This window comes from Hippopotamus amphibius, chromosome 3, assembly GCF_030028045.1.
Source record: "Hippopotamus amphibius kiboko isolate mHipAmp2 chromosome 3, mHipAmp2.hap2, whole genome shotgun sequence".
Classification (NCBI taxonomy): Eukaryota; Metazoa; Chordata; class Mammalia; order Artiodactyla; family Hippopotamidae; genus Hippopotamus; species Hippopotamus amphibius.
In genome coordinates, this window is record NC_080188.1 from 123,133,431 (window position 1) to 123,145,409 (window position 11,979).

An 11,979-nucleotide genomic window follows, 5' to 3' on the forward strand; every position below is an offset into this window, starting at 1 on the left:
TACTGCAGCTCCGCCCGCGGCCGCGAAAGACTCGAAGCGGCTTTACACGTCGCGGAGTTATTTGCAAGCGGTTTTGCCTGTTATTTGCATGAAAGGTCTACGCTCCCGCACCCTTACCGCATTCCCCTTTTCCTTCCTCCCCACCCCCACAAAGCCCCGAGGCGCCTGGCCGCTCCCCACAAAAGGACCGGGAGGCGACTTTGCTCTTGGTTTATTGCCCCTCAGCAGGCAGCGGGAGTCAGGGCCCAGGCTGGGGCTGCCCGGCTCAGCCAGCGGGTCTATACAGTGTGTGCAGGGGTGCCATTCGCCCCCTCCAGGGAAATGCGCTTTTGGGAATGTCTCGAAGTCGAGGACTGGGTCGGCCCCGGTAGTGGGGGATTTGGGTAGGGCGGGGCCAGGCTGCAGGGCCTGTGGGTCCCGTCGGACAGCGGTCAGACGTCGAGAGAGGAGGCGGGGGACAGGGAGGGGGTTCGGGAGGGCGTGGCGGGCGCCGGCCCTGCTCCCCCGGGGCCCAGCACTAGCCACTGGAAGATGCTGGCGTCCTTGCCGCCCAGCGAGACGAGGTGCGAGTCGTCGTGCGTGAACCGGACGCTGGTCACGTGGCTGCCGTGACCACCGTACACAAGGCTCGGCGCCTGGGCAGGAGGAAAGGTGGAGCTGCAGCGGCCGCGGAGCCCCGAGACCCCGCCCGCTCGGCCCCGGAGGCCCTGGGAGGCCTCACCTTGGCGCGCGCGCACGGGTACTGGAAGAGGTGTACTTTGCAGAAGTCGTCGGCCACAGCCACCACGCGCTCGTTGTGGGAGCGGCACAGGGAGTTGATGTCGGTTCCATCCGAGCCGTCCGGCCACACGCCTAGCACAGCGGCCAGCCTCAGCCCGGCCTCCCCGCCGACACCCACGGTCCAGAGCTGCACCATTTCCCCGCGCTCCGGCAGCTCGGCCACCCACCCACCGACCGCGTTCCAGGCAATCCTTCCCGGTCCCGAAGGCTGGCCGGAGGGGCCTTCTGGGCTGGATCTGCCAGTTTCTTGACGCCCACCCCTCTACACATTCCTAGCCCGCGACAGGCTGCACCTTGTCCCCACACCTCTCCCGCAGGATTCCGCGGCCCTGCGCCCCTGCTCACCGTAGACATGGAAGCCCAGCACACAGGTGTAGGTGGCCCACTCCCGGTCTCGGCTCTCATAGCGATTCCTCAGCAGCTTACAGCCTCCAGCCACGTCCCCTGGGGAGAGGGAGCCCACCCAGCTCAGCTCTCACCCAGCCCTCAGTTGGGAAGATGCCATGGAAGGCCAAGTTGGAAAGACTGGCTTGAGGCGGTGATATGTGATCTGGTCAGGGTGGTGGCCCTCAGCCCAAGGCAAAACCCAGCTCCATGCACTTCCTGAGTTCTCAGCTGAAGTTCTGTTTCTCATCAGTTCCTCCTCCCTCCACACCTGAGAAACTTTTGCAAAACGATCTTTTCTTAGTGCATTTTTCAACTCCCCCAAGGCCTTGTGGGAACAAGACATGGTGTAAAACTGTGTGTGGGGGGGTTTTTATCCAAGTAACATTTCTCCTATGTGTATGATTCTGACTCCACTTCAAACCCATCTCCACCTCCCTGTCTAACAGCCCTTCCACCTGGGGCTCCCCCACATCTTCTCCTTCATCCCCTCCCAACCAGGAGCCCCCTCGCATAAATAAAACCAACCCCAATTACCCTCTCCTCATGCCCTCCCCTACTGTCACTCACAGTAAAGGATTTCATAGTCCCCAGAATTGGACATGATGAAGTTCCCATCCTTGGACCAGTCAAGGTGAGTGATGAAGCTGGAGTGACCCTGGGAGCAAGGGTCAAGAGACTAAAAATGTAGCCACCATTTCCCATCCCCCCAACCCTCCTGAAGTGCATTAGTTTACCTGCTATGGCAATGCCCCACCCTCCACCCCAGCTTCCTCACCACACAGCGGCCAAAGCGGCTGGACTTGGCACCATCACTGGAAACACTATAGATGTAGATCATGTTGTCATGGGAACCGATGGCCAGGTACAACCCATCTACAAAGACAGTCACTCAGAGAGGGAAGGGCCAGGGATGAGCCTAGGTCTGGGGTGGGGGTGGCTCCCACCTGGGCTGTACCGGACCACTGAGAGCTGCTCATTGCCATCAGTGATGTCGGACACGATCTCTCTGGTTTCTGTGTCCAAAACCAGCCACCTACAAGGGAGGGGGGTGGAAAGCAGGTGTGAGGCTACCTGTCCTGAGCAGGGTGGCGGTTGGCAAGTCAGAGAGCCGCAGAGACACCGAAAGAAAAGGCTATGATGTAGACAGAGAGGTTGCCATTGCATTCTTATGCTAGAAAGTGGGAAGAGGATAAGCGCAGATAAAAGCTGAGGGGCTCCTGATGCCATCTGAAAAGGAGTACAGGGGCCCAACTACAAGGGCCTTGTGGAGTCTGTAAGCTTGTCACTTCCCTGCCTTAGTCTCCCCAGTGCCCCTCCCATCTGCGCTGCTTCTCTATCCTGAGCTGCCACCTCCTCCACTCCCAGGCTTGGAGGGGAGAGTGGATGGGAGAGGTGTGATGACAGCTGCCACAGGAGAGCAAGGGAGACCCAGGCTGCAGGGAAAAGCACTGAGGAGTGGGAGGGTGCAGTTGGGGCTCCTGAGCAGGCAGCGATCACACTCCTCCACCCCCCACCCCACATTACCAGAAACACTTCCCATACCTCCTGCTTTCCCCTCCCAGGAGTCCTGGCTCCCTCTCACCTCCCTGTGTTCAGTCCTACGGCCACAACTGCCCCACTGGGGTGGAAGTCAGCACAGAGACCAGTCTCCTGGGAGGGGGGAGAAGGTGAATTCAAGAAGATGCCTTTCTAGTGAGGGAACTAAGATGGTTACCTTGTCATCTTGATAACAATATCAAAACCTCCTCCTCCCAAGGACGAGAGGAACAGGAGACCTGGGATGGAGGCAGGGTATCACTGGAGCCTAAACAGAGGTGCTACACAAAACACTTAACCAGAACTGACACCCCCAGCTGTGCCGGAGATTAACCACTAGTTGCTGGAGCAAGAGGAGATCTAAGGGCTCGGGGGGAGGGCAGTGTTCAGGGGGCACGGGAGGCATCTGTACAGAAGAATGAAAATTTTAGCAGTCAATACAGCCACACCAGTACAAACTGGCTGCCTCTGGGAGCAGAAGGGAAAGGGATGTTGGGGAAGGAGTGGTGGCCACAGGAGTCACGGTGGGTGTGACACTGAAGATCCGGGGACACAGAGCTCTACCTTGAGGTCGATGCTCCAGGCCAGTGCATGGCCCTCCCCATCCCACAGGCAGAGCTGCCGATCATGGCCACAGGTGAGGAAACGGTTCTGGAAGGGATGTGTGCAGAGCCCCCAGAGCTCATCCGTGTGACCCTGCAGCAGAGCATGGGCTGTCACCTCTGCCCCTCCCCAACAGCTCTTCCCTCCCTGCTCCCCTGAACCCCCTGGCCCCCCAACCTGGATTACAGGGGAGAAGCCCTGGGCCAGATCTCCCCTCAGCAACGCATTCTTCGTGGTTCCCACCAGCAGCTCAGAGCCAAGCCCCTCTGCAATGGCCCGCACGGCCCCAAAGTGTTCAGGAATCTGCAAAGTGGTGGCAGAAAGTCAGGGGCCCACTGACCATGCCTTTCCCTCTCCTTCCCTTGACCCCAGTCCAGCCCTCACCTCAGCCTCCTGGAGGGCCACCAACCCGGGCCCCCACTGGACCAGCCGGCGGTCCCGCCCACCACCACTCAGCACGGTCCCGTCTCGCAGGAGACACAGGGCGAAGATGGAACCTTCGTGAGCGTGGGCCTGGGCCACAATCCCGTAAGTCTCTGTTGGCAAAGTCCTGGGTGGGTCATGCTTTCGGGGTGCAAGGAAGTAGGGAAGAGGAGCAGCCTAGGCCATCACACTAGAGTAATAACTCCCAGCTGTTGAGTGCCTACTGAATGCTGCCTCTGATCCTTGGCTCTTCTCCCCAGTTTACAGACTGGACAACCAAGGCTCAAAGAAGTGAAGTAACTTCCTAAAGGCCAGACCACTAGAGGCAAAACTGGAATTTGAACCCAGGATCCAGCAGACTCCAAAGCCCCAGCCCTCTCCCTTTGCCATGCTGCCCCCTACCCTTCTAGACTGGCCCCCCAGAGGGCCCCACCCACTGACAGAGCAGTATCAACTCTCAAGGTAAAAGGATGGGAAATCCTCTCCTGTGTTTTCACAGACCTTCTGGGGAACTAGCCTTCCCGCATGCCACCCCCAATCACGTACCTTTGGCCCCGCCCCTGCCTGGGGTCCTGGAATCTGAGAGGCTCCGCCCCCAGGTGAGAATGTTCCCCTCTGAGTCCCCAGTGAGAATGTCTCCATCCGGGAGGAACACAAAGCAGGGGATAAACTTGGGTTTCTTGTATTTCTAGGGGCCAGGTGAGCAGAAAGCAGAGGTCAAAGGGTAAGGAAAAGGCTACAAGTCACAGGACAGTTGGGAGTTGGGTAGTATCAGGGTCTACGGTACTCAGACAAATACTTCCATCTCCATTCTGCCCTCCCCCACCACCCTGCACTCCTCCATGCCTCACCCCAAAGACACCCTGTTTCCTGGTGAGGGTCCCGTTCCCAGGAACCCCTCCTCCACCACTCCAGTTCCAGAAGTGGACGTGGGATTTCCCGCTGGTGACAATACAGCTGCTGTCACGAGGGTTGAAGCCAACGGCCAGGACTGAGTCATTTGTACTCTGAAGGGAAGATATCAGATTCAACCACCCCAAGCCCTGTGCACCTTCATCCTACCAGACTCTCTTCAACCGGTATCCTGACAACTGGTCTGCAGAAGTCCAGAACCCTCAGGACAACCCTTCCCCCAAGGCCCTGGTGCCCTAAGAGTACTACTGTCAGTCACTCACTAATGCCTAACACGTCATCCCTCACGAGATCAGAACCTCTGTGGTCCTCACTTCATAGCCAGAGAGGCTAGGAGGCTTGCTCCAGGGGACCTGGCCAGAAAGAGGAAGTCTGGAGCTCTCTGCACTCCACCACTCCCAGCACCCCAACCTCAGTGCCCCGCCAGGCCACCTGGACACCTCACCTTAATCTCAGCCAGCTTTGTGCCCCGGCTGCAGTCCCACACTGACAGCATGTGCTCATTGGAGTCATCAACCACACAGAGGAAAGCACCCTGATCCTGAGGACGGGGGACACATTGGAGGGGCCGAGTGAGGCCTGGAGGTTGTGGGGTTCATGGTCTAAATTACACAAGGGATGCCATGACAGGCTGAGAAAGCAGGAGAAGGGGCCACATGTCTCTTAGGCGAACCAGCCGAGTGGGACTCAGGAAGGCCAGGATTTTTGAGGCTTCCTGGTAAAGTACAAGAAGGGGGTTCCCGGACAAGGAAGATGGGGGCCTCAATGTGCTGGGGCCAGCTCACCGCAACTGAAAAGGCCAGGGCCCCCACACCCCGCTCAAAGGCCCCCAGTCCGATCTCCTGCAGCTTCAGCAGCGTCTCTGAGTCCCAGACGTGAACCACAGGCTGCAGGGGCTGGTGGAGGAGAAGGGGTCAGGGGTCTGGAGGAGAGCTAGGCTGGAAATTCATCCTGTCTCCCTGGTGTTTGACTGTGGCCTTACCTTTCCATCCTTATCCACTCCAGCTGTCTGTCCTGAGGCTACACGCACACCATCAGGGTGAACAGCCAGGCTAAGTGGGGGAGGAGACACTCTAGGGAAGGGGGTCGGTCTCTCAAGTCCACCCAGGACACCATCGCTATGCTTGCAGAGCAGCAAGGCCACTCTTCTCTCCTGCTCCTCCACACCCACCCAGACCCTCTTCCTGCCAAGCCCAGTCCTCATGCCTAGAGCTGCCCACTCCCAAGCCCTGGGACCCTCACCATCGAACGCAGTCCGTGTGCCCCCGGTAATGTCTCTGGCCACCACCTCCAGGACCCCCTGGGCCTCCCCCAGGCCGGTACAGCACCACCACACAGGCGATAAAGTAGACCACCTCCCCAGAGCGCAGCACAAACAGATTAGAGCGGGAGTCACGACCCCGGTACCCATAACTGGAGTGGGGATCATGGTCAAGGAAAGGGTCAGGTCAAGGGCACGATGAGGAAAAGGGGAGAAGGGCCAAGCTCTGGCTAGCAGCACCAGTGGCAAAGGATGGAAGGGGAGGTTCAGAGGGCTCACTCTCCTTGCAGACCCAGGAGGAAACCCTAAAAAAGCAGGGGGCGGGGAGGTTCCACAATGGGAAGGTGGTTCCCATGGGACTGGAGGGGGCAGGATACACCCAGTCAAGGCTGAGGGTCTCCGGGGGTGGGCCGCTGGGCAGCTCCTCAAGGCTGCGGATGCCAGACGGGATGTACATGGTAATGGGGCGGCCGCGAAGGAACATCTTCACTGAGATGCCTTCTATAGAGAAAAGGAGGGGGCGTCAACCACCACCCTGTAGCTTCCCTTCCAGGAAAGCCAGAGCAGAACTCAACCCACCATACCTCACAGGACCCCCAAAATATCTCCTGGGGCTGTAGCCCAAACCCCATCATCCAAGTTCTTCCAGATCCTTCTGTACATACCTAAATTGTAATTGCTCCTCCGAGATCCAGGACCCCCAGGGCTGGAGAGGGGATCTTTTCCCCCACGGCTGTTGGGAAGAGAGAAAACCACAGGGATTGGGGTCAGGTCCCAAGACATAATCAGGGAGGGGCAGGACACAAGAACGGAGGTTACCCTAGAGATCACAGACACCTCTGCAGACTGGAAGTTTGCATCGTGAGCATTCAGGGCTCTGGATTAGATGGGGACTTTTAGCTCCATTTAAGGCATGAGAAGACTGAGGCTAAAGGGGCTGAGTTAGCTTGTAAGAGGCAGTGTAGGATGACCCTTTCCTCTAGACCACCAGGCCTCTAGCTAACAACCTTTTCACTTCCCCATCTGTAAAATGGGCCCTTAGTGAATCCAGAATACACATCAGCCCTGCCTCTCAGGGATCTGAGAGGTAAGCAAGAAAGTTCTTATCTCTCAAGGGGAAAGTGACAGGTGAATTTCAAAGATCACTATCTTTATATGTTAATAAGGTGACAATCTCTCTATAGAAAATATAGGAGAGACCAAGAATAGTGCTAGAATGAACACTCAGGTGTCCTGGGGCCTGTACACACTCTGAGACAACTACGCTTAGCCACTAGAATTTCCCCTTGCCCTCTAGAAGTAAAGCTTGGTAGGTTGGGGTGCGGAAGAGGGCTGAAACCCTGAGGACAGTCACCCATGAAAATCATGGGTGCTTTTGGAAAACCCTCTTGAAATCTTGGAAGACATGTTGTGATACGGTGGAAAGGGCAGGGGCACTGGAGTCAGGAAGAGTTGGGTTGGAATACTGGCTCTAGCTGTGTGACCCCAGGCAAATGACTTACCCTCTCTGAGCCTGGTTCCTCACCTGGACAATGATCAGCATGAGACCACCTACCCCCCAAGGATGTCGTGGGGACTGAATGAGATGGAGGAGGTCGAGGGTTTAGCACAGTGCAGGGTACACAGCAGGCGCCCCAGGAATGCTTGTTCCTTTCTTCCTGTTGGGCAATGAGGTCCCCCCACCCCACCCAGGGAAGTGAGGTGAGGGATGTGGAAAGTTAAGAACCTGAGCCTGGGGCAGGGCAGGTTGGGGGAGGGGAGCCTCGCCCACCTCTCTGTGCTCCCAGACCGCAATAACAGGTTGGCCGAGGAAGCTGCCTTCCGGGAGAGTTTCTGGCGAGGCCGCTCTGAGGGGGATGAGGAGGAGGAAGAATTTCTCCGTGGCCTGGTCGGAGCATAGTGAGCAGGTGAAAGTCATTCCCTCCAATCATGCTCCCCAATCCTCCCTCCCCTCCCAGCCTCTGTCACAAGATGCTTACGTGTCAGTGCGTTGTGGGGGCTGCACCAGCCTGAGGATCCCCAGGGGGCCAGGGGAGCCAGTGCCACTGCTGCTGCTGCCCCCTCCTTCAGACTGGGTCCCACTGGGCTCTTCACCACCCCCCTGAGGGGCTGGAGGCCCGTTGCTCAGGCCAGGGGGGCCAGGGGATGGCTCCATCTCCACCTCTGTCTCTGTCTGTGTGCTTCGGCTCACCAAGGAGGGCCTGCAGGTGGGTGGCAGTCCTGAGGGTGCTGCAGGGCTGCTGGGGAGACAGTGCATCAACCTGATGGCCTTAGAGGCCCCAGCAAGGAGGAGAAAGAGGGTTTGACAACATGCATACCTGTCCCTTGTAGGGCCTGGTGTGCCAGGGTCCTGCAGGGAGGTGGGGGGCGCCTGCAGTCGCAGCAGGCGAAGAGCTTCTGCCAAGGCTGCCTTAACCAGTTCCATCTCCTTCTCCTGCACCTGAAGCCGCCGGCTCAAGGACTGCAGGGCCTCCTGAGCAGGGCCCTCACCTGCGAAAGGGGCAAGGAGTCAGAATGTACCCACCACCTAGGAAAAGGCTTGAGGGGATTCTCTGTCCCCCCAACTTTGCATTTGTCCAATAGAACTGCCTCCTTCAAGCAGCTCCAGGCTTGGATGCGCTCCCAGAGGGGAGGAGACGGGTGGGAAAGGATCAAGGGCCTCCTTCTGGCAGGGCAGGCGAGGAACCTGGCAGAGCTCCCTTCCTGCTGCCATCCCAGCCTCCGCAAAGACAGGGAGTACCATGGAGTACCAAGGGGAAAATATGGAGTACTGCCGAGGAACGTGGGAACCACAGACTGAGGCACAGTACTGGTGAGGGACCACAAGGCCCAGCCCAGAGCAAGCTCAGGTCTCCAGGGAAGGCAGAGAAACTGAGAGGAAGCACCAGGAGAGGAGGGGGAACACAAGACTACAGTCATCCTAAGGACTCAGAGGAGGAGGAGGAGAGATCGAGGGTGACAGGAGGGGTATCAGTGGAGAGCAGAGTCATAGAGAAGGTTCCAGGGTAATAGCGGCGGTCAGAAGTAAAAAGACCCAAAATACCAGGAAAAGAGGCCCAGAGTAACACAGGAGGTAGGGAAATTTTCGAGGGGCCCAAAGTAACGTGGGGGGTAGGATGACGTTGGGGAAGTCCGAAATGACGGAGGACCCAAATAACTAGGGAGAGCGACCTGAGGAACAGTGGAGGATGCTCAGAGCCCCCGGGACGGGGAGCACGCGGGGACGCCCTGGAGAGCCGTCGGGCAATGGCAGCGCCCGACCGGCCGGCGCTCCGGGAAGGGGCACGCCGCCCGCCCCGCCCCGTACTCACCGGGCCCCCCGGCCCCGTCCATCCGGCCCCCGGCTTGCTCCGAGTGGCGGCGGCGGAGGAGGAGGCGTCTAAGCCGCCGGGGCCATGGCCAGGGAGAGGGGAAGGGGAAGCACCCCGGGGCGCGCGCGCAAGGGAGCCGAGCCACCCCCCGGGGGCGCTGTGGGGCGCGGGGAAAGGGCCTGGAGGGGGCGCTCTGGAGCGGGGGCCGCAGGCTCCGGGGCCCGCCGGGGCCTCGGACTCTCTCGGGGCCGCTCTCGGCTCCCGGGGGTGGGGTGGCGGGGCCGTCCCGGGCCCCAGCGCCGTAGCACAAACAGGCGCCGGACGCGGAGCCGCCAGGAAGCGCGGGAGGGGGGGCGGGACGAGGGGGGGGCCGGGCCGCCTGGTAACCCCTCCCTGTCCGGGCCTTGCCGCTCGTTTCGGGGGCGGGGCCAGCCCGCTGACCCCCTGGCCCCCTCCGGCCACCGCCCTCCAGGTCCTTCCGGGATTCTGGCCCTCAGGCTCCCTGGGGACCTGGAAAGGAGCGCGGACCCTGAGGTCTCCGCCCCCAGCCCCTAGCCTCTTGGGGCAGAACCGACCGGCTCCTCCCCACTTCCGCGAGGGGGCAGGGGCGGGGTCACGAAACAGGCCCTTTGCCCGGGGGCGGGGCTTTTCCTAAGGGGCAAGGCCAAGGCATCCCGAATTGGGACTGGCAAGGGACACGGCGGCGGGTTATTAAGGCTGTGGCGGGAGGATGCCCAGGGTATTGGGGTCAGGGTGGCATTAGCCCAGCTCAAGCCGGGCTGGGCTGACGCAGCATCCTGCCGTGGCCAACCCGTGTCCCTGACAGCTCTGCTGTCCCTTGGGCAGAGATGGGAGATGGCGCCGGTGCTGCCCCTGGTGCTGCCCCTCCAGGCCCGCATCCGTCTGGCACAGGGGCTCTGGCTCCTCTCCTGGCTGCTGGCATTGGTCGGTGGCCTCACCCTCCTCTGTAGCGGGCACCTCCTGGTCCAGCTGTGGCACCTTGGCACCTTCTTGGCTCCCTCCTGCCCGTTCGCTGCCCTGCCCCAGGTTGCTTTGGCAGCCAGTGCAGTGGCTCTGGGCACAGGACTGGTGGGTTCGGGAGCCAGCAGGGCCAGTCTGGATGCAGCTCAATACCCTCCCTGGCGAGGGGTCCTGGGCCCACTGCTGGTGGCTGGCACAGCTGGTGGCGGGGGGCTCCTTGTCCTCGCCCTGGGGCTAGCCCTGGCTTTACCTGGGACTCTGCACACAGGACTGGAGGAGGGCCTGGGGACTGCCTTGGCTCACTACAAGGACACAGAGGTGCCCGGACTCTGTCAAGCCAAACGGCTGTTGGATGAGCTGCAGTTGAGGCACCACTGCTGCGGGCGCCACGGATACAAGGATTGGTTTGGGATTCAGTGGGTCAGCAACCGTTACCTGGATCCCAACGATGAGGACGTGGTTGAGTGAGTGATTTGCTTCTCCCCTCTTTCTCCTCCTCCTCCTCTTCCTTCTTCTCTTCCTCCCCCCTTGCTTGAAACCCCACCTCACCCAGACAGGCAATATATAGAGTCTAGTGATTGAGAGAATAGGGCACAGCTCTGCCATTTATTAGCATGTTACCAAACTGCTCTGTGCCCATTTCCTCATCTGTAGACTGGAGATGATAATAGTGCCATCTTAGAGTTGTTGTAAGGATAAATGAATTATGCATGCCTGGCACATAGTAAAGCAGTCAGTAAATGTCTCACTCATTTTCCCCTCCTCAAGTCCTGTGCCCTGAAGCTTCTCCCCGGGGCCTCTATCTCCAGACAACCTAACACCCCTGCCCCTCCCTTTGCAGCCGGATCCAGAGCAATGTGGAAGGCCTATATCTGATTGATGGGGTCCCTTTCTCCTGCTGTAATCCCCACTCACCCAGACCTTGCCTGCAAAACCAGCTCTCAGACCCCCATGCCCACCCCCTCTTTGATCCCCGACAGCCCAACCTAAACCTCTGGGCCCAAGGATGCCACGAGGTGCTGCTGGGGCACCTGAAGGGGCTGGCGAGCACGCTGGGCAACATGCTGGCTGTTACCTTCCTGCTGCAGGTGAGTCAGCAAAGTGTCTGAGGCCACCTCACCTCCTCCAATCCAGGGGCCCCTGGAACTGCCGACCCTCACTGACCTCTTGCCCCTTGCTTTCCCCACAGAGTCTGGTACTCCTGGGCCTGCGGTACCTGCACACGGCACTGGAGGGGCTCGGAGGAGTCATTGATGGGGAGGGAGAGGCCCAGGGCTATCTCTTTCCTGCTGGGTTGAAAGACATGCTGAAAACTGCATGGCTACAGGGAGGGGTGGCCCACAGGCCAGCACCTGAGGAGGCCCCACCAGAAGAGGAACCTCCCAAGGAGGTTATACCTGAGGCCTAGTGGCCTGGAGCTTGGGGTGGGGATGAAGGGTCAGGGGAAGGGGAGGTATGGACAAAACTGTAAACCTCACAACTCCTTACAGGCTCCAGGTGGGGCGGGGGGGGCGGGGGGGGGGAATCTCTGGGAGTAGAGGGTTAAGGATAGTCAGTGAGCTGGACTGGGAGTAGGAGCCAAAACCAGGTGTCCTAGGGCCTAGCCCATGGCCAGAACCACCAGGGAACAGAAAAAAAAAAAAAACAGGGTAGTGGGAAAGTGACATGGGAAGGACTGGAGGCTGCTTCTGGTGCACAGACTCAATAAAGCTTTTGGACTGAAGCCACTGATCTTTCTCTTCAAGGGGGTGGGGGGGGGCCCTGAGAGAACTGATTTCTGTCTGA

At 59.5% G+C, this 11,979-nt stretch overlaps 2 protein-coding genes across 6 annotated transcripts; one reads left to right on the forward strand and one right to left on the reverse strand.

Moving 5' to 3' along the window:
• Nucleotides 1-196: 196 nt before the first annotated feature.
• Nucleotides 197-9,623, reverse strand: EML3 (EMAP like 3). 5 transcript variants are annotated; one of them, XM_057725616.1, is made up of 22 exons: nucleotides 9,214-9,623; nucleotides 8,221-8,392; nucleotides 7,882-8,139; nucleotides 7,674-7,787; nucleotides 6,568-6,635; nucleotides 6,280-6,403; nucleotides 5,884-6,054; nucleotides 5,624-5,693; nucleotides 5,427-5,537; nucleotides 5,087-5,182; nucleotides 4,581-4,736; nucleotides 4,276-4,417; nucleotides 3,691-3,842; nucleotides 3,484-3,609; nucleotides 3,268-3,399; nucleotides 2,750-2,817; nucleotides 2,112-2,200; nucleotides 1,943-2,040; nucleotides 1,735-1,822; nucleotides 1,126-1,224; nucleotides 722-852; nucleotides 197-635 (listed from the first exon to the last, which is right to left on the reverse strand). In XM_057725616.1, exons 1-22 carry the CDS (start codon nucleotides 9,233-9,235, stop codon nucleotides 432-434), a joined length of 2,691 nt encoding a protein of 896 aa, XP_057581599.1. In that variant the 5' UTR covers nucleotides 9,236-9,623; the 3' UTR covers nucleotides 197-431. The 5 variants fall into 5 exon arrangements, with proteins under 5 accessions (XP_057581599.1, XP_057581598.1, XP_057581600.1 ...); XM_057725615.1 differs by having other exon boundaries at nucleotides 7,882-8,142; XM_057725617.1 differs by lacking the exon at nucleotides 4,581-4,736 and having other exon boundaries at nucleotides 7,882-8,142.
• A 116-nt stretch (nucleotides 9,624-9,739) lies between these two features.
• ROM1 (retinal outer segment membrane protein 1) lies at nucleotides 9,740-11,917 on the forward strand. Its single transcript, XM_057725624.1, has 3 exons — nucleotides 9,740-10,658; nucleotides 11,036-11,282; nucleotides 11,384-11,917. The coding sequence occupies exons 1-3, from the start codon at nucleotides 10,069-10,071 to the stop codon at nucleotides 11,600-11,602; spliced, it is 1,056 nt and encodes a 351-aa protein (XP_057581607.1). The 5' UTR covers nucleotides 9,740-10,068; the 3' UTR covers nucleotides 11,603-11,917.
• Nucleotides 11,918-11,979: the final 62 nt, after the last annotated feature.

Excerpts from the sequence above, each read along its gene's own strand:
- EML3 (XM_057725615.1), bottom strand. The coding sequence starts at position 9,235 with ATGGACGGGGCCGGGGGGCCCG. Across the intron at positions 7,788-7,881 it reads CCCCCACAACGCACTGACAC|GCCACGGAGAAATTCTTCCT; the intron begins GTAAGCATCTTG and ends TGCTCCGACCAG. Across the intron at positions 6,055-6,279 it reads ACCCTCAGCCTTGACTGGGT|TTATGGGTACCGGGGTCGTG; the intron begins GTATCCTGCCCC and ends TCCCCACTCCAG.
- ROM1 (XM_057725624.1), top strand. The coding sequence starts at position 10,069 with ATGGCGCCGGTGCTGCCCCTGGTGCTGCCCCTCCAGGCCCGCATCCGT. Across the intron at positions 10,659-11,035 it reads AACGATGAGGACGTGGTTGA|CCGGATCCAGAGCAATGTGG; the intron begins GTGAGTGATTTG and ends CTCCCTTTGCAG. Across the intron at positions 11,283-11,383 it reads CTGTTACCTTCCTGCTGCAG|AGTCTGGTACTCCTGGGCCT; the intron begins GTGAGTCAGCAA and ends CTTTCCCCACAG.